The sequence below is a fragment of the Mesocricetus auratus genome, unplaced genomic scaffold (assembly GCF_017639785.1).
Source record: "Mesocricetus auratus isolate SY011 unplaced genomic scaffold, BCM_Maur_2.0 Super-Scaffold_100707, whole genome shotgun sequence".
Classification (NCBI taxonomy): Eukaryota; Metazoa; Chordata; class Mammalia; order Rodentia; family Cricetidae; genus Mesocricetus; species Mesocricetus auratus.
In genome coordinates, this window is record NW_024429269.1 from 4,736,715 (window position 1) to 4,757,486 (window position 20,772).

Here is a 20,772-nt window from a genome sequence, read left to right on the forward strand (position 1 = left end):
TGTACACAAGCCAAATCTACAGTACGAGCCTCTCAGATTTGACCTGTCTGGAGCAGTCAGTAGTAGGGTGTATCATTGAAAGTGTGGGTTATACACAATCAAAACCTCAACCCTATCTTCCTTTTGTTTTTGTTTTAAGACAATGTCTTGCAACTGTTGCCACAGTTGGCCTTGAACTTATTATATTCCTGTTTCCATCTCCCAAGTGCAACGGTTACGAGTGTGCACCCCACAACCAGCTCTAACGATACTTCTACCTAGTGTGATAGTGCTGGGAACATTTGGTAATCAGTTATTAGCAATACTGGTCTCATTGGCTTGGTTTGGTGTTTAAGATATCATTAACATGTACTCTGTCTGCCCATGTATGGTCCATTCTCTCAGTCCCTGTGGACTACCCATACTTTTCTACACTCCTCAAGAAAGCATGACATTAGTCACAAACATCATCTTGAATCTGCTTGATACATTATATGTGATAAGCAAACCATTGTGAATGACCACTGGTTATTATCATTAATGCTAATACCATTTTGTACACTCATAATAAATAACCATAACTATACTGGGCCAGACTGTGACAGCTCTCTTCACTCCCTGGTTTGCTTTATGATCAGTCAGGCATGCATTCTGAGGGACAATAAAGGACACAGGAATGCACATGCTACTCATCCTCACTATATCAATAATAGTGGGTTATGGACCAGGACTCTATGTTTTAACAAGCTCTCAATCAAGGGCACACAATTCAGAGAGTCAGTGACAGTTCTCAGGAAGTCATAACCAAGAAATGCAATCTGGACAATTGCTCACTCTAAAATATGAACACGTGATCTGGGGAGGTGGCTCAGTGGGCACAGACTTGTTGTGCAAGCATAAGGGTCTGAGTTCAGATGCCCAGTGTAAATGCCAAGCAGCCATGGTGGCTACCTGTAATTCCAGAGATTGGGAAACAGATGGGAATTTCTCAGGACAAACTGGATAGCAGACTAGCCAGATTAAACTCTGGGTTCAAGTGAGAAACTCCACCTTAATGTATATTTACATATAATGCAGAGATCGACATAGGAAGACACCCAAGGTAAACCTCTGGCCCTCTACATGCATGTGCATACACATGCACACATGTACCTACACATTACAAACATGTGCACCACATACACTACACACACAAAATAAAACCCAATGAGGTAGTGTATGATGGTAATTCCAGCTGGGTGTTGGTGGCACACGCCTTTAATCCCAGCACTCAGGAGGCAGAGGCAGGCGGATCCCTGTGAGTTCAAGGCCAGCCTGGTCTACAGACCTAGTTCCAGGACAGCCTCCAAAGCCACAGAGAAAAACCCTGTCTCGAAAAACCCAAATAAAAAAGATGGTAATCCCAGCACTCAGGAGATAGAAGCAGAAGATTAGAAGTTCAAAGTCTTCCTTACCTGCACAAGTTCAAGGCCAGTGTGAACCATGGAGGCAATACAAGAAAGGCCCCTCTTTCTCCAAGTCTCTACACATCTACACTGATGATGATGCTTAGAACACAAGCATCTCTTCATGCAGGAGGCTGAGCCAAACACACATCTGTCACGGGTCCTTGATACAATCAAGCCAGTAAAATATATCAGCATGAATCCACCCTGCACACAAGAACTCCCGAGATCTGAGATCTCTTTACCAAATAAAAGACTTATCAATGGTACAATGAATATTTATTTTATGAAACATCAATGAAAAAAATGTCGCTGCCCTAATGGTATACACAAAGTATACCATGTATTTCAACTGTTGGAATGTCCAACTATGAAGAAATATACATCTCAAACATTAAGAAAAATTTCTCAATGTTTAAGCCAGATGAATAGAGATTTTCTAGTTTTGCTGCTAAAATCTGGATTTTTAAAAGAATAATTGATTTATTTAAAGGTTACTTGTTCAAATGAGTATTCATTAAAATGCAGAATATTCAAGGCATAGGCAAGAATAACAGTGGTGGATCTAGCAATATCAATAAAGCATGAAAAATGAAGGCAGAGAAAGGAATAAAGCTCAGAGAGGAACCCAGATTGTCCAAGCATCTGGGAACTGAGCAGCTTAACTTGCTCTAGATAGAGCTAGGAAGGCAGGTCAACAACTCTAAGAATGGGCTGTACAGGCTGGGCAAATAATTCAGTTGGCAGAGTGCTTTAGGCACAAGACACTGGGTTCAAATCCTTCCTATCTTGTTTCCGGTTTTAAAAAGGCTTACACACTGAATGAAAAACCACTATGAAGCCAAGGGTGTTCTTCATGCATTGTTGGGAAAACAGCGCTGAATCCCACAGAACATCTCTCACAGACATCACATGCTTATCATGTACCATGGATCATGAAAAATATGTAAGGAAAAAGAAAACAGCTCTTCTTACAAAGAAAACAGGCTACTCTATCTACCAGTTTCTCTGTCATGAAAACATAGAAACCTGAACCTTTTGCTAAAGATAATTCTACACTAGAACAAGTAGTCATTACCCAGAATTATTTTCTGCTGGACTCAGAACCATTCAAAATGAACATAAATCAACAAATTTAATATGAAAACTGTCAGAAAGCAGGAAGCCATTCTCCTGAGGGCTTCCTACTAACCAATGTTCTTTCAAACTTCGGAAGGCTTTATGTAAAGTATAAACACTGAGCAGCTCATATTGTCCATGACATCTTGCCATGAGTGTTTTCTAAGCTACATACTTACCAAATGTGCTTTGTTCTAGTAAATGACTGATGCTGCAGGGAAAATACAACTGGCCCACCAAACTGTGTCTGATCACTACTGTTAAGCCCCAGATGCTAATCTAGGGTTAAAAGGCTCAAAAAAAAATCTATCCAATCTGCATCCCATGTGTCTGTCTTTAATAATACATATTTTTCAGGATCTGCTGGAAAGAAATGCCCATTAAATAGAATTAAGTCCTACAATAAAATCTAAGGGCAAAATAGTAAAAATGAATAATACAAAAACACATACTGGATTTGCTAGAGGCCCTCAGATGAAACAGCAGCCATCATTTTGCTGTGTACATGCTCTGTCACTCCTTTGTTTGGTTTCTAACAACATTTATATATTAATTTGTTCATGCTAAGCACCAAACACATATTCATTTTGCCTTTGCGGGTGGGTATGTTATAATTACCCCCCTTAACAGCTGAGGAACTGAGGGTAAGACAGAGCAGCAGCAGCACACAGAACGAAATGTGGCCTAAATGGCATTTCTCTGGTGCAAGCCCTAACCTTGCCAAAAATATAGACAGGACAAAATTTACAGAAACCTCAAAGGGACAACCTTGCTAACAGCCCCACTACATTAGCCCCACTGGCTAATGTGGACGGAAGTGTGTGCCTGTCTCGCCTGCAATGCTCCTGTCTACAATGGGAAGCAAGAGCAGTCAGGCCAGCACTGCTTCCTACCTGACTCCCCACTGGGTCTGCCTATTCAGGGCCAGAAAGTCAAATCATCCCACAGGCTTCAGCTTCAATTCTGGGAGAGCAGTGAGGGTTGAAAGTGCCTCAAGCAGAGCCCACAGTTCTCTGATCCTTTTCAATCTTAAGCTCTGCGACTGAGTACCATCCAGCCATGCTAGGAATGAGGTCAATTACTAGAGTACCTGCTAGACTCTCTCTCCTCCTCTCTGCCCCTGGGGTTCAGACTCTTCCCAGTACTCACTCAGAGCTGTCATTAGCCCTTTCCTCTGCATGAACCAGGCCCTACAGTTAAGCTATTCTGAGTCTTCTCTCCTATGGATTCCTGCAGGGCAAATGAAAGATACAAAGAGTTGGAGAGGGAGGGGAGGAAAATGAAGCCAAAACTCAAGAGGTTCTTATTTTAAGTCCACATTTTAAAAGACATGGTGGACTGGTTAGGGTATGACCCATGGGAAAACTGCTGGCCTACCAACATGAGGCCCTAGAATCAATTCCCAGCATCACAAAAAAGTAAAATATACAACATATGGCCAAAGTACAAAGGAAGACACACAAACAGACATGCACACTGCAGTCATGAGGACCTTAGATCTCAAGATGGCCTCTTCTTTCCATCCACTAACTCCACTGTGTCTTTACTGCACACTTGTTTCTCCATCCCCACTCGTCAGATGGGACAGAGCAGACAGACAGCAGCCTCAGTCAACCAAGACCTGCCCCCCATAGAAACATCACCACTTCCTTAGGGCACAAGGCACTGAAGCTTACAGGTAAACCCCACCTGCCTACACTCCCACTTCACCTCACTGGCGGGAGGCTCCAAGGAGGTGGTGTATTTCAGGACATCAAAGTACTTGCGGTCCTAACAGGTTAAGATAGCTTTGGATACAAGCAACCCCTCTGAAGAAACATGACAGTACTAAGTAATCCAACCTGTACCTCTCCTCCTGTGACTATCTTAAGTAGGGAAGCCAGGTTTTAGGGAGAATTTTGCCAAATTATAGCTCAGTTTACATCCACCTAGACAACCTAGACAAATGAGACAGGGTCAAAGGATAGCTGAGAGGAGGGTATTCACTCCTGGCTAATAGCATACGAGGGTCACAACTTATTAGCAACCCATTTTCTTCCCCCATCCCCAACTCAGTCTTCAATGTAAAAATAGGTTAATTCATACACAGTGAATCCCAATACAGTATATGAAATGCTTCATCAAGGACAAAAGTAGCCAAGAAACACCAGGAAGGCAATATATACTATTCTTTCATCCAAAGACCTTAAATTTTCATTAGGACTATTTTAGTGTATTTCTATTGCTATAACAGAATACCAGAGACTGGGAAGTTTATAAATAAGAGAAAATTATTTGGCTCGTAATTTTGGAAGCTGAGAAGTCCAAAAGCACAGCAGTGGCATCTGGCAAGAAACCTGCTGTACTCAGTGGCAAGCAGAAAGACATACAAGACAGAAACTAAGAGAAGGGACATTGCTTTCACAATGAGCCCACTCAAAGACAACTATCCCATTCCCACAATGGTCCTAGTACATTCACATGGGCTTCTAACAAGTCTCATTTCCTTGGATAGTTAATTCCCCAGCTTGGTCATGGAAACCTGACTGGGGCCTTGAGGGAATGAAGAAAGAACAGAGACACACATACAGAAAAGCTGGGATCGGGTGGGATGTGCTAACGGATGGAGACATACCAACAACTACATAGGACCCTGAAGCCTCAGTGCATTTATTCTGTACAGACCAGAAGGAAGAATTAGCTAGACTCAGTATGAGGTCTCTGTAGGGAAGCATCTCAACTTATAGTCATCCCATAGGGAGGAGGCTGTAGTTGCTAGTTCTTATATACATTGCCAATACTTGAATTTGGACCAAAGGAAGAAAAAAGGCTTTGCATCCCTCTAAGTCTCACCCAGAGGAAGGCTTTGCAAACTGCAAAGTCTAAGGCACTGGTGTCTTTGACCTAGCTACTACCATGTCAATAACACCCATTTACTTGGGGCTTCCTCTGCTTCCCCAGTTAATCCTATCAACTTGATTATCCAAAATGATACAAACCAGTGGTAATGCTCCCAGAGAGATGAGCTAAGGAGGAAAACCCATTCTGAATATAGGTGGCACTATCCCATGAACTCAGGGCTCCAAATGAATAAAAGAGAAAATAAGCAGACTACCAGAATTCACCTGCTCTGCTCCCTGACGGTGGACACAATGTGGCCAGTTGCCTCACATGCCTGCAGCCATACCCCCCCCATGATGGGCTATATCCTCAAGTAAGGGTCACATAAACCCTTTCTCATTAAATTGCCTTTGCTGGTTATTGTGCTACAACCATGAGAAAAGAAACTAAACACTTTCCAATCACACTGGCAATTAAACTTTAACATGAGTCTTTGGGGACTATGGCATGGTTACTTCATACTCATAGGAATTATGAGACTGTGTCTTTTCTCAATAAAAAGCTTCACACTGTCTCAGCACTAGAACATAAGTCCTCAGAAGCTTGCATGCAGTGGTGACTAACGCTGCTAAACAGCTCTAATTTTCACAATCTACAAACTAATTACAAATACTAACCACCAAAGAGACAAAATAATACTTTTAGCTGTACTTAAGTTTTACCAAATAAAAGCATGACTATAAAGTTGTACATAATGAAATAGGACTTGTCCTTGGGTCATTTTGGAAATACATTTTCACAATGGAGAAAACACCATAAAACCTGGGCAGCAGCTGTGGTGTAAATATCTCTATCTCACCAAAATTCCCAAGTGGCAATCCAAGGTTATGGCCTTAAGGGGTGGAGTCTTGAAGCACCAGAACCCTAATGGGATCAGTGCCCTTAGAAAAAGAGTTCTAAAGGAGCTAAGTTGCCCTTCCCATCACGTGATGACACCAGATGTCCATCAAAATTCTTCATCAAGAACAAAAGCAGCCAAGAAACACCAGAAGGACAATATGCACTGTTCTTTCATCCAAGAACCTCAAACTCCTGATAATCTTTGCTGGGCCCCAGCCCCATGGGGTCTCTGTGAGTTGCTGGTCAGCCTACAAGTGCAACTTGTTTTCCAGTCCAAGTGCTTTCTGTTTTCTAGTCCTGGCTTACTGCCCTGGCCTTGACCCTCTGACATCAACATTCAGCAGGAGGAAAACAAAGATCTCTTCTACCTGGGGTTTTTTCCACTGTGCTGTAAACCTGTATAAAAAGCTCCTCCCTCCTACAAGGGAGAGACTACTCTTAGCACTTGCAATGAAAACACACACACACACACACACACACAGACACACTCTCCTGGCAATAAAGGCAGCACATGCATTCTCTTAGTACAAACAAATGGACGTCTGGTCTCTCTTTTCCTGATACCTCGGACCTAGTTTGTGGTGCTGGTGCCACAATCTTTATCTGTTTCTGCTGCTATAATAAAATACCTGAAGCTCAGTAATTAGTAAAAACCAAATGTGCCAATATCTTGACCTGGACTTCTCTGAACCATTTAAAATTAAAAAGAAAAAAATCCCATCTTTTGGTCATAAGTAACCCATAATATATGTATTCTGCACACATACCCCAAAGAAAGACCTCAGGAATACAAGATAGTCCTACCATGACTTATGAGGAAACATCTACTATAACTAAGCTGCTCCAAAGAGGGCTGAATCCAGGAAGCAGCCCACAGCCAGTGCAGAATACAAATTTTATCAGTCTCATAAAATCTTGTAATGATAGCTAGGTCACCAACCTATCAACAGCTTACCTGGGGGTGGGGTAACATATGCATTAAACACTTTGTGCCCTGCACAGGAGAGCCCTAAACTTAAAGCTGTAAGCCCAATTATATATGGACTGTTAACTTTTTACACCTTTTTTCTCAACTCACTCCACCTCTGCTCTAACTCCAGTTCCAGGGATTCCAACACACTCTTCTGGCCTCTGTAAGCCACAAGATGTGCACATCATGCACATACATACATGCAAGCATTCATACACACAAAGTAAAAATTAAAATACAAGTGTTAATAGCGCTATGAAAACCACTCACTTAAAAAGTTAAGACACCGCTGACTGAGAAAAGCACAATGTCCCTTCTATAAACTCTCCTGCCCATGCAGCCCGATTGTTAAGCATCTGATGAAGCAAAATGACAACAGCTGTCAGCTACTCTCCCACGAGAGAAAGATGACGAGGGGATGGCAAGTATACCAGAATGGTGCAGCGTCTCCAGCACCACCATTCTTGGGAGTCCAGCACTCACTCTTCTGTCTTCCAGATGGTGAGTGACACTCCACCAATTCACAACAAGTGTAGGAGCCTGTACTGTACATTCCTTCCCAAAACAGTTGCTCAGGAGCACATTTGTGCAGCAGTAAGGAAACCAAAGTGTATGACCAACTAAATCTTCCTGCAGCAGGGCACTACACACTCCAGCACTAGGGCTGCCAGCTGTTGCCTAAACACTGTTTTCCAACATCTTATGACGGCTAGTACTTACTCAAATAGATTTTTAAAAGAAAATGAATGCAAAATATTGTAATTATTAGAAGATTATTATAATTAGGTATTCTGTTCTTTTCTTTGATACAAGGAACAAAGTGCCTGCAACTTGCAAGGAACATAAAGTGTCTTCCTTTAGTTGCCTTTTAATCATCTTGGAGGTTACACCAATCCACAGGGCAGTCAACCTGACCTGAGTGCTTCCAATTACAGATCTCCCCTCAAGACTCCAGCAAGTTCATCAGGTCTTCTCACAATCCTATTCCACAAACGCCAGTCAAGTAGAGAAAGGAAAATGCACAGCCATAGGGTACTACCCCCTTCTCAAACATTTCATATCCACCTTGTGGAGAGCAAAGTGCTTTCACACATCCAAGGTGATTTAGCCTCTCCTTTCTCTAAGATAAGGAGAAAGACAGCACATGAAATTTCTTTACCATCTTTACACATCAGATCTGGGTGAGTACTCAAAACCCTTTTGAAAACTCTGATGATCTATTATTTCACCCTGGAAGTAATGCACGGTTCCTCGGCCCCATGCACTACACTTCTTCACCCACCAGACCAATTAGCCTTCGGCACATCCTTCCAAAACACATCATCCTTCTATGTGCCACCAGCAGCCATGAGGATGCTAGGTCCTTCTTATGAACCATCTTTCTTTTATGGCAAAGTGTATAAAACAAGACAAGAATACAAGCTTACAGCTAATCTCCCACCTTAGTTTGCATTTAAAGCATGAAAACAGGTGTCAACTTCTGACCCCTAAGAATGAGATGCTCTGCTCTGCACTGCACCCTCCCCCCATGAATGTCACACCTTGTAAAATGCTTTTCACAAGAACCCCAATTCCTGCAATGAATGTTTCCAACCTGATATACCACCACAACTGCCAGAGTTCTGCCAGACATTCATTACTCTCATTATATAATTTGCAGTTGACCCTCACATTTGAGAAGATCTTTTTACCCATACAAGTCCCACATTGACTTCTTAAAGAGAAACAAGAGCCGGGCGTTGGTAGCCCATGCCTTTAATCCCAGCACTCGGGAGGCAGAGGCAGGTGGATCTCTGAGTTCGAGGCCTGGTCTGCAAAGCGAGTTCCAGGACAGCCTCCAAGACAATACAGAGAAACCCTGTCTCGAAAAACCAAAAAAAAAAAAAAAAAAAAAAAAAAAGAAAGAAACAAGAATTTTCATCTAGAGATCTGAATGGGCTCATTGATGGTATATTATTACATAAAGAAGCCTTAATTATTAAATAGCTGCTAAGTAAATATATAGTTATTATTTTCCTGTGTCAGTGACCCAGTTTTAAAGGCCATTTAGGAATCACAGAAAACGTAACCTATTATTAGTAGAGAATTAGTAGAGAAGGTGCTTTCAAACAGCAGCTAAAAACTTCCTTTCTGGAATGGTGGGTGCCTACTGTTAAAATAGCTTTTGGACTTGACTATGAATGTCTAGAACATAGTGACCTGTCTCAAGAGCACATACTTAAATCACACTTAGATAATTAATACCTTGGTAAGGAATTTTCAGATAATTTACTAACACAAAAATCAAATAGTATCCAGTACATTTTAATACATAAAAAGTTCCAAATTTAAGTATAAAATTTTGCAAGGTTTTCTAGGTATTTGGTGGTCTGTAAAATTAGCAGATAGATATAAAGTCACTTTGGAGAACCTGGGTTTAATAAAAATCCCATGGAAGAAAGAGAATTTCTTTAAAGGGATGTTAGCTGTTAAAAGTCAAAACTCAGCCTTTTCTAAACCAGATAAACTAAGCTTTAAAACTTGAAATATTGACAAGTCTAGGCTATGAGGCCACAATACCTTGTGTATACTTTTACAATAAAATATCACCAGTGTCTGGGAAGACAGCCTAGTCAGTTAAGTGCAAGCACAGAGACCTGAGTTGGATTCCCAGAGCCCCCACGAGAAAAACCCAAGCGTGGTGGCACACACTTGTAATCCCAGCACCAGAGTAACAGACAAGCAGCTACCTGGAGCTCACTGGAAGCCTACTTGGTGAGTTCCAGGCACTACATACATACATACATACATACATGTTAAGGTGAGGAGTAACTGAAGAAGAGCACCCAGGGATGTCTCTGCACATTTTATTTAGGTGTATTTAGTATGACTCAGGCTTCAAATCATTACACTTAGCTCTTAGTCTTAAAGATTCAATAGTTAACTATTTTCCAGGCAAAGACAGTTACACATTTTTAAGGGCAACTGCACAATGGATGCCTGACAAGGACCCCAAGTTCTCAAATATCTCTTTTTAGAGAAACTTTATTGATCCTTAAATTAAAGCAAGAATCAACATTTTAAAAGGCAATTGTAGAGCCAGGCATGGTGGAGCACAGCTATAATCACAGTATCTGGGAGGCAGAACCAGGCAAATCACTCACAAATCTGAAGCCAGCCTGACCTATGCAGTGAGTTGCAGGCCTGTTAGGTTGCACAGCACACTTTGTCTCAGAAAACAGTATAGACAGGTAAGAGGGCTCAGCAGATAACAGTGTCTGCCATGTAAGCCTGATGGCCTGAGGTCAATCCCTGGATCTCATGACAGAAAAAGAAAAGCAACTCCCAAAAGTTGTTCTTTGACTTCTACAGGCATACCATGGTACTGCACAGTAACCAAAAAGAAACTTAAAAACAACCACAACAAGCAACTTCTTATACTCTACAACCATTAGCATATATGTGTGTGCACTTTAATTCTTTGACAATTGCATATAATGCATATTGACCATATCCATCACCCTCTCTCATGGATACATGTTTTTGCCACTATAACCTGAAGACTAGATGGTTTACATAGCTATTTTCGTTTTGGTCTCATTCCACCAAATGCAAACTTCTTTTGGCAAAGAGTGCTAGTCATTCTTGACCTAGGCATGGCCACTGGGCTCATCTCTAACTCAGGCATCTAAGTGGAAGTAGTATGTGTCACTCAAGCCAGAAGCTGAAGAAATATGTTTACTCTCTCCTATCTTTGGCTGGATGTTCTGCAGGTTGAGGGAACCAAGTGCCTGAAAAATGTCAGGGCTGCCACTAGTCAAGACCACCTGCAGCCAGCACCACAGCAACAGGCCAGGCATTCCTACTGCACTATGCAGCTGAGGCTGTGTTTTTGTTAGTGCAGAAACTAACAGTAATTAATGTACAGACAGATCTGCTGCTTCCCACTTAAGTAACTTCTTGATTTGGAAGTTCTACTCATCCTTCAAAAAAAAAAAAGTGAAGGGAAAAAAAACCTATGAAAACAGATTGTTTATATTGCAGAAAGCAGTCTGTTTATTCTTACCCATCAGTCTTTTCCCTGACAACTGGCTACTGTTGCTCTTTTTGTTTACTGTGTGCTCAGATGAATTTTAATATAAACCCTTGCTATAACCACATAACAAATGAAGCAAATTCCCAAACCACTCAGGCTCCAGGCACGCTAGTCAACAGGATTACTTCTCATCCAGTGGTGAGGTCACAGAAGCACTTAAAAGGGGTTAAAACAGACCCTCTTTGCTTCTTTACTATATGCAAGGTCCGCCTAAGCATGAAAAGAGTAACCATTTTCACTTGACTTTGGGACACTTGACTGTGCCATCTCACCCAAGCTAGACTTCCAGTACAGCAGAACCCTAACATTTCAATGGCACATCTTGACATCTCTCAATTCAAACATATGTCACAGTACATACTTCTAAACCACAGTCTCCTCCATGTGGGACTTCGAGGTGGGAACAGCAGCATGTGGGCCTAGCCTGAATCCCATTCTTCTTGGCATCTCTGCAGCTACTGATGTTCTCCCAGATAATGAGAAAGATGGCAAAGAGGAAGAACTGCTTTCCAAAAGAATGCTGAGGGTCTTATCAAACACCTTCCTCTAGGGCCAGCAAGAGGGCTCTACAGATAAAGGCACTTGCTACCAAGCCTTGCAACCTGTGTTCAATCCCCAGAATTCAAATGATAGAGGAAGAAAACCAGCTCTCACAATTTGTCCTCTGACCTCCATGCATGTGTGTGTGCACACACTACCGTTTTAATTTTTTAAAAATGATTCTACATAGTAGACTCAAGAAAGACCTAGAATCACCCAGGCACAACCCAATGAAGTATCCATGGAAGGTTAGCCTTGCTAGTATCTGTATCTGAGATTCCTTCACTTTACTACTGGTCTGCTTACAGTCTGTTTTAGGTAATCTGTCTCTGCTCTCTTCCCCACAGCCCTGATATTTGTAGTTTGTGGTTCTCCAGAATGAGAAATAATCATAAGTGTTCAAATAACGACCCTGACTTATTTCAAAACTCCAAAGAAACTTCTGAGTATCTCATTACATTTGAAGTGTCAAATGTCTCCATAGCAACATTCAGAATTTCAAGCATACTATAGGGCCATAGCAATTATTTGATTAATACATAATCTACATTTTCATCAACCCCATTCCAGATTTTTAAAAACCTAGCCAACCACTGTTTAAATACCTAAGTTCTAGTGTAATCACCAAGAGAGGCTGGAGAGATGGTTCAGTGTTAAATGAGCATGGAATGCTCTTGTCGGGGACCTGAGGTTCAGTTTCCAGCACCACATGGTGAATGACAACCATCCATAACTCCGGTTCCAGAGACCTGGCGCCCTCTTCTGGCCTCTGCAGAAGTATACAGTACACATACATACACATGTAGGGAAAACATTCATACACAAGAAATATAAATTAATAAATAAATCTTTGTAAAAACTGCTAGCCCTTACCTCAATATACCTGCCTAGAGCTTAAGTTTACAAAACAACCCTAAGTGACATAGAATGTATTCCTTTCTCCTTGTAAATACTTCATGAATTCAAGATGATGCAACTGCATTCTCACTCCCCTCTAGAACAACTGGGGGAACTTGCTGGAAACCTAACTTCCAGGATACGTATATTCTTTCTTTTAAGGTTTAATTTTTTTCTTGCCAAGTATTGAGCACTTTAATCAATCACTCAGAAAGTAGAGGGAGAATAGCTCTCCATTTGAGACCAGACTGATCTACACAGTGAGTTGCAGGCCAGTCAAGGTTACATAGTAAGACCTGTTTAAAAAAAAAAATTCACGCCAGGCGGTGGTGGCGCACGCCTTTAATCCCAGCACTCGGGAGGCAGAGGCAGGCAGATCTCTGTGAGTTCGAGGCCAGGCTGGTCCGACAGCCTCTAAAACAATACAGAGAAACTCTGTCTCGTAAAACCAAAAAAAAAATTTACTTTATGTGTATGGGTATTTTGTTTGCATGTATGTTGCAGGAGGTAGGGAGCTACCTGACATGGGTTCTGGAAACTAAACTCAGGTCCTCTGAAAAAGCAGCAAGTGCTCTTAATAGCTGAGTCATCTCTCCAGTCCCTAATACTTAAGATTCTTGGGGCCATCCCAATCCCAGAACTCATGGACCAGAATCTCTCATGATGGATCCAAATATTTGACTTTGGCGTGAACTGTGAGCTTTATGCACAGCCCAGACTGGCAAGTGAGTACTTTGTAACCCTGAGGCATTTCCAACAGATCAACATAGAACAATAAATAGAGACAGCTTATAGATTGAGATATTGAATGGTGGCCCAGAGAGGGGTCAGCCCTGACATATGCTCTTGGCATTGTAGATTTATAGGGCTGGAAGCCATCTACCTTGAGAAGAGAGTTGGATAGATTGCTGAAAATGTTCTCAAGGCAAGCTCACTGGTAGTTCCCAGTTGTGTGTCACATTTGATGTCATCATCAGCTACAAGACTTGAAACTCTGTCCCAATGCCAATGGGATCTAGTGCATTATACTAAAAGAGCAGGGTGTCAGAGAACCTTGGCTCACCTACCAAGTGGTCCCAGAGTGTAAGGGGCACCACAAGTCCAATTCTGACTAGTCAGAAGAGCAAATTCTCAGAGGGAAGCAAAGTCACTGAGGACGCCACACCAGCTGACATGGCCTTCATTCAGGGAAAAGAATCCCATGGGGGAGAAAAGTAGAATTAAAAACTCTGCCATCTTTGAAATGTTGGCAAAACTTCCCTCCACCAGTGACCAGTGGCAAAGGTTACATATCCCCTCTGACCCCACTTCTTCTATAAAATGGGTGAAAATTTAAATTAGATGATACATGTATAAACAGAACTTGATGTATTTCTCATACTCCTTAGTGATTTCTCAATTTCTCTTCTATTCTCATTGCCATTCCATAGTCTCATGAGTTACTTCTAGTAAGTACTCATCCCAGCTGACAACAAGTATCCCACATCCATCCTCTCCAACCATAACCAGGAACTGGGGCAGCACAAGGTACTCCAAAACTAACACAAAACCTAAACTCTTTATTACTGACAACCCTCACTGGGCACCCTCCAAAGGTAGAGCCAAATGCAAAAGCCAAGATGCTGTGAAAGACCAGCATGGCCACAGACATGCAAACTCAGTCACACAATTCAGAGTGCCAGAGTCTCCAAGAACATGGTCTCCCTTTCTAATAATGCTGGTTCACTAAAATAAAGTACTGAAGTGAAGTCTGAGGTGACTGGTCCCTATGACTGACTCACACACCCATTATCCCTGGGAAATGTGTCTGAAGACTAGAGCACACAAAGCTACACAGTAAGCTACAAGCTCACCAATTAGTGCCAGGAAAGCTTGCACTAAATAGACCTCAGTCACACTCTGATGCTGCACAGAAGCACGTCCACCATACCAAAGCATTACAAACACACTATCTGCTGGTTACTTTTGTTAACTTGACATAAGCTTTTGTCCTGTGAGAGACGGGAACCTAACATGAGAAAATACCTCTATAAGGCTGCAGGCAAGCCTGTAGGCATTTTCTTAATTAGTGATGTGGGAGGGCCCTGACAGTTGTGGGTGGTGTCATCCCTGTGTTGTGGATGCTATAAAGATGACAGCTGAAAGCCAGGCAGTGGTGGCCCACGCCTTTAATCCCAGCACTCGGGAGGCAGAGGCAGGTGGATCGCTGGGAGTTCGAGGCCAGGCTCGACCGACAGCCTCCAAAACAATACAGAGAAACCCTGTCTCGTAAAACCAAAAAAAAAAAAAAAAAAAAAAAAAAAAAAGGATGACAGCTGAGCAAGCCAGTAAGCAACACTTGTCTATGGTGTCTTCATTAGCTCCTGCCTCCAGGTTCCCATCCAGTTTGAGTTCCTGCCTTGGCTTCCCTCAATGGACTATCATTCAGGGTATGTAAGCCTTTCCTCCCAAGTTGATTTTGGTCACGATGTTTCATCGCAGGAATATTAACCCTAAGACACAGCTACTCTTCCTTGCTCCAAGTTGGGGTCCGCATGAACAGAGACGTCATGGGTCAAGCATGTGGCATCTTGACTAGAAGACAACAGAAGGAGAGCACTCCTCCACATCAGGGAAGCACGTTCTTAAGAAGGCACTGTATTCTTTCCAAGCAGACTCCTGAAATTTTACATTTTAATACAGGCAAGAAAAAGAAGGGAGAGAAACAAGTACTCAATGTTTAATGGAATTGTTTTTGACAATGTACAACTTCAATGGTATGTTTTCTTAGAAACATGGCCCAAATCAAATGATGGATTTCCTAACCTTAACCTGGATGCCATGTGACCACACGAAATAGCACAATTTGGGTCACGAATGTGGTAAAGGAAACAACTAGAATCCCAAAGACTAGCAGTAAAGGACTGAGCCAATGCGTGCTTATACATGTTGACAAGCAACCATTTGCCAAGAGGTAGAAACAAGAAAAGGGTGAAAACCTTTCTCACAAGCTCTTCCGGATGAATGATTTCAAAGCAAACAACATGCCTAGCAGGTATTAATGAGCAGACCTTGTTCTCAGAGCATTTCAAGCAAAGTTAGTCCAAAAATAAAAAAGTGAAAATCCTTTCTCAGTAAATACTGTTTTTGAAATGCAGCAATAGAGATGAAACAGCTTTGCCTTATTATTCTGTCTTTTAATATTGTAACTCTATGAGTTATGTAAAGATAAATTCCAATCTGAAAGTTTGACATACTAAAAACATAGGCATCGTCCATAATTTCTTTCCAGTGAAGACTTTGAAAAGTTAAATGAAGATGGGGGTATTTACAGTACCCCACTTAAACTCTAAAAGACTAAATCTACACTTTTCAGTTTGTCCCCAAATCTAGACTTCAACTTCACACAAACACAATTAAGTTTGGCTAAATGAGGCATTGAGGTGGGGTTGGGAAGGTTATAATGGCGAAAGCTACTGACTAACATTGAACTCTAACTTCATTGGTTCCAAAAGCTTACTTCCAACTAGTGGAACAGGTCACGTTAGAATTAATTCTGTCAGAAAGTTTAAGGTGACACAAGCATCCTTATTGCTCACATTCACACATAAGATAGTAATTTCAGTTTGTTCACAAAGAAGCCTGGTTATTAAATACATGCTGTAAAGTCCCTACTAACAGTTCAAGATCACTCTCATACCCATACTTTTGATCCTCTCCCCTCCTGTTCATACCAGCCTCCAACCATCTGAACAATTATATCCCCAATCTCAAACACACTTTGATTCAGCATGTATTATTTAGGGAAGGGGTTAAAATTCTAGATTTACAATTTCAGACTTATTTTGAAAATGCTCATAACTAAAAATTTTATTCTCCTGTTCATAAATTTTTATCAGCAGGAAACAAATTATCTGCAAGACAAATAGAGCCAGAGTAATGGTCACTGGATTCAATGCAAGTCAACGACCATGGGAAGACCAAGAAAATCAAGACCCAGTCTCACTTTTTCATGAATCTGCATGTGAACTCAGTAGGACAATGTTTTAATTCAATCTCATGCTTTCTGAGATGTTCTGATGAGTCAAAATAGAGACCTGAAGAAAACATTCCAAACACAAACTTTCTTTCATATAACCATTTATCAGCTGAGGTGATGAGGCCTAAAATCTACTTGGTATAGAAGACAAGTCTCCTCAGAGGAAATATACCGACAGGATTCATTCCTGTGTAGGCTTTGGTAGAAAAACAGTTTCCCTTGCAAATGCTGTCACTGGCAAAGTCATTGGTTCCAGAACACACTGAAGCTGATTTAAGTTGGAGGGCACAGGGTGACTAAGGTTTCAATGGTTTCTTGGTGTAGCCAGTGAGGTAAACACTAATGGTAGTCAGTCAGTGAGGTAAACAGTGAAAGTAATCAATCAGTCAGGCAGTCAGTGAAGTAAACAGTGAGGCAGACAGAAAGGCAGTCAGTAGGCAGTGAGACAATCAGTAGGCATTCAAGTAGACAGTGAGATGGTCAGTGAGAACAGCATTGACAATCAGTGAGATAGGTAGGTAGTGAGCTAGTCAGCAGTGAAGGTAATCAGTTTAGTAAGGCAGTCATAGTGAGGTATTGAATAAGCAGACAGACTCTGAGACAGTCAGCAGACAGTGAGACAGTGAGGTAAACAACTCCACAGTCAGTCAATTAGGTAAGCAGTGAAGGTAATCAGTGAGGTAAACAATGAGACAGAAATCGAGGCAGACAAAGAAGATATCAAGGTAAAGAGAGAAGGTAGTCCGATGATGCAACCAGTGAAGCAATCAGTGAAGTAGTCAGATGACAGGGAAGAAATCTAGTTGGTGAGCTAGTGAGGTAGCCAGGCAGTGGAAAAGGTAGACCGTGAGGTAGTCAGTGATGTATATTCTGTCACTAGAGTAGACAACGAGGACACCCAGTGGGGTAGCCAGTGAGGTAGCCTGTCAGTGGGGCAGTCAATGAGAGTAATCAGTGAGGCAACAGTGAGGTAGTCAAAGGGGTAGACAGTGAGGACAGCCAGTGAGGTAAAGAGTTAAGGTAGCCAGTGAGGCAGTGATGTAAACAGGGAAGCTATCAGTCAGTGAGATGGACAGTAAGGTAGACAGCAATGAGGCAGTCGGTGGGGTAGCCAGTCAGTGAGGTAGGCAATTAAGGTTCCTTGGCAAGTGGTTTCCAGAGATCCACCTGACACACTAGGACTTTACAGAAGGGGGGGAAAGAGGTCTAGTGGGCAGAAATGTAAACAGAAATCACACATAGGCCTGGCTATTAAAAACAGAATAGGTGCCCAAGTGGCTCAGTGATTTTCCAGAGGTGAGAGTTAACATCAAACGCTTGCTGCCATTAGATACCATCTCATTTTTTCCCCTGTCACTGCAAAAAGGGCACATCTATACCAGAAAAAAAAAAAAGTCATTTTTCCTTCAAGGAGGGCAGAGGTGTGGAGCCGTTCGCAGGGGCTGGGGCTGCAGGAGGAGGAGGGGCGTGAAAGAAGGAGTGCTTTAAGGAGAGGCCCCACACCGGCCACTGCAGAGAAAACGGGAGGTGGGGGAGAAAGGAAATGTCTCTCGGGGAAGGGGGGGGGGCAAGGCCGTGTGCAACCGGCTGGAGGAAGCCAAGTGCCCTCCAGGATGCGAGCTGGAGTGCAGAGAGCGAGCGCCGGTTACCTTGGGACACGGGGAAAGGGGCAACAAGGATGGAGGTCTGCAGAAGAGGGAGGGCAGACACAGGGTCTCCTCCAAGTACGACCCAGGGAAGGAGATGGGCAAACATAGGGACCTAGGGCCTCCCCCGGGCCAAAAGGCGTGGCCAGGCGTCTTACTGACCGTCGGGAGAAGCTAGGACAGCGCGCGGCTACCCGGCTCAGCCCAGCCCGGCCCGTCCGAGGGGCCCACGCACGGCCGCAACCCGCCCCCCCCCACACACATACCCCGCAGTGCTCTTACCTCCACACCTGCCCCATCTGCAGCAGGTGGATGACCGACTGCCAGATCCACACGGAGAGGCGGCACAGACGCTGCGCCCCCGGGGTGGCCGAGCCCCCCGCACCCGGGCCGCCGCGGGCCGCGCCGTGGCCGTAGCCGGCCCCCATCATTGGGGGTCCCCGGCTGCTGAGCCCCTCCACGGCGCCCAGCCCGCCGCCCGTGTAGTCCTGCACGAACCAGCGGAAGCTCAGGCTCTGCACCAGCAGCGACGGCACCAGCACGAAGAACAGGGTCAGCCCGAAGCAGCCGTAGTCCCCCTTGCGGTAGTAGTCGAGGGCCAGCCACAGGTCGGTACCCACGTCCCCGAAGAACACCAGCAGCGCTAGCACGATCCACAGGCAGTCGAGCCACGGCCGCTCCACCTGCGGCGACGCGGGCTGCGGTCGGCCGGCCGAGGGCGTCGGGGGGTGGCGGCCGGTGGCCCCGGGCGGCTGCAGAGGCTGGTCCCCCCCGTCGGCGGCGGCGGCGCTGCGGCGCGGCTTCTTGCCCAGCAGCGAGCGCAGGCAGGCGGAGCGGCAGCCCCAGTAGCACGAGGAGGTGTTGCAGCAGTGGCAGATGTGCAGCGAGCTGCTCTCGCCGGGCTCGCTGCCGTCGCCGCCGCAGCCGCCTCCCCCGGGCTCCCCGTCCTCCTCGCCGCTGCCCACCGCCTCGTCCAGGTTGTGCAGCTGGGCGAAGCCCACCCCCACGCCACCGCCATCGGATTTCGCCGCCATCTTGACTCTCTTCCCAGCTCCGGAGGTTGGGGGGGAGGGACGGGTGGGGGGGAGAAGGCAGGGACCGGGGAGGGGGGGAACGAATGGAGAGGAAGGGGGGCGGGGAGGAAGCGGGGGAGCAGACGAACGGGGGGAGTGGGCCAGGGAACCCCCTCCGCTTCCGGGCGGGTGGCGTCACTTCCGGGCGAGCCCCCCAATCGCACGGCGCCCGCAGCCTCCTGGCCCTACCCCGCCGGCCAAGATGGCCGCCCTCCTGTGCCTCAGCTGCTGGGCGGGGGACCGGGGGGTTCTCCCCGCCAGGGCTCCCCTTCCCCTCTTCCGTTGACCCCGAAACCCATCAGGTTGACCCCTCGGCGTTTCAGAATCCCGCTGGGCTGAGCGAGGCGGTCCAAAGTGTCCCCTGGAGGAGGCAGTGCCAGACGTTTTGGGGTCCCCTTCCTCTGCGTTGCAGCTCTCAGCTTTGCTCTGGGAGAAACGCCCCCTAACACCCGGCCGGCTTCTGGCGGAGGGGCGGGACCTCTGAGGGAAGGGGCGGAGCTAGTGCAAAGCAGGTGATTACTTGTCACTTCCGGGAGATAGGATGACCTCATTGTGTAGTTAGGCCCCCCCTCCCCATAACTGTGTCTCACCTCTTGGGCTGTTTTTCTTTTTTTTTTCCCCTCTTACATCCGTGTTATTTTCTTATCTTGTGGGGGCTCTAAATAAAATTACATAAGTCAGTATAGATTCCACAGACTTACTGATTGTCATGGTTTTAGGCACCTTTCATCTCTATTGACCTCCTGATTTTCCTGTCACTTGATAACTTTTCCATCTTTTGTAGTAAAGTTTCCAATGTTTCCTCAAGAAAATTCAGGACAAATCTAGCTAGAAATCAGCTTGGTTGCCTCTTTCACATTGCAGCAAGCACTGAATCTTGTGACCTTGAATGTTTTCTGTACAATCAAACGTATTTCTACAAACCTTTTTTTTTAGTGTAATTTTAAAACTCTGTAAAGACCTTCATTTGAAAAGAGCTTAAGCTGTATGCATCAATTACTTGTTCAGACAATTTGAATGTGTGAAACTTGTCTTTGTGAGTTTTTTAGGAGGTGCCAAGGCTCTGTTAGTAAACATGGCTTTAAGTAAGTGAAAATGTTATTAATGTGATATATCATTAAAACAGGTGCAGAATACACTATGTAAACTTGGCTAACAAATTGCACAAGTGAGGCAGCGCTGAATGGATTTGAATTACAATGCTCTTTCAGTGGAAGACACAGCAAACTACTTGGTTGTTGCTGATGAGTTGAAATGAGCATTCTGAAGAGAAAAGAGTGAAAGGAAAGC

At 44.1% G+C, this 20,772-nt stretch overlaps 1 protein-coding gene across 1 annotated transcript in view; it reads right to left on the reverse strand.

Moving 5' to 3' along the window:
- The window catches only part of Xkr6 (XK related 6), a 247,263-nt gene extending 227,743 nt beyond the window's left edge, over positions 1-19,520 (reverse strand). The window contains exon 1 of the mRNA XM_005075265.4: positions 18,692-19,520. Coding sequence (XP_005075322.1) covers positions 18,692-19,443 — 752 coding nt within the window. The 5' untranslated portion in view covers positions 19,444-19,520. The remainder of the gene's footprint in view (positions 1-18,691) is intronic.
- Between the last annotated feature and the right edge of the window lie 1,252 nt (positions 19,521-20,772).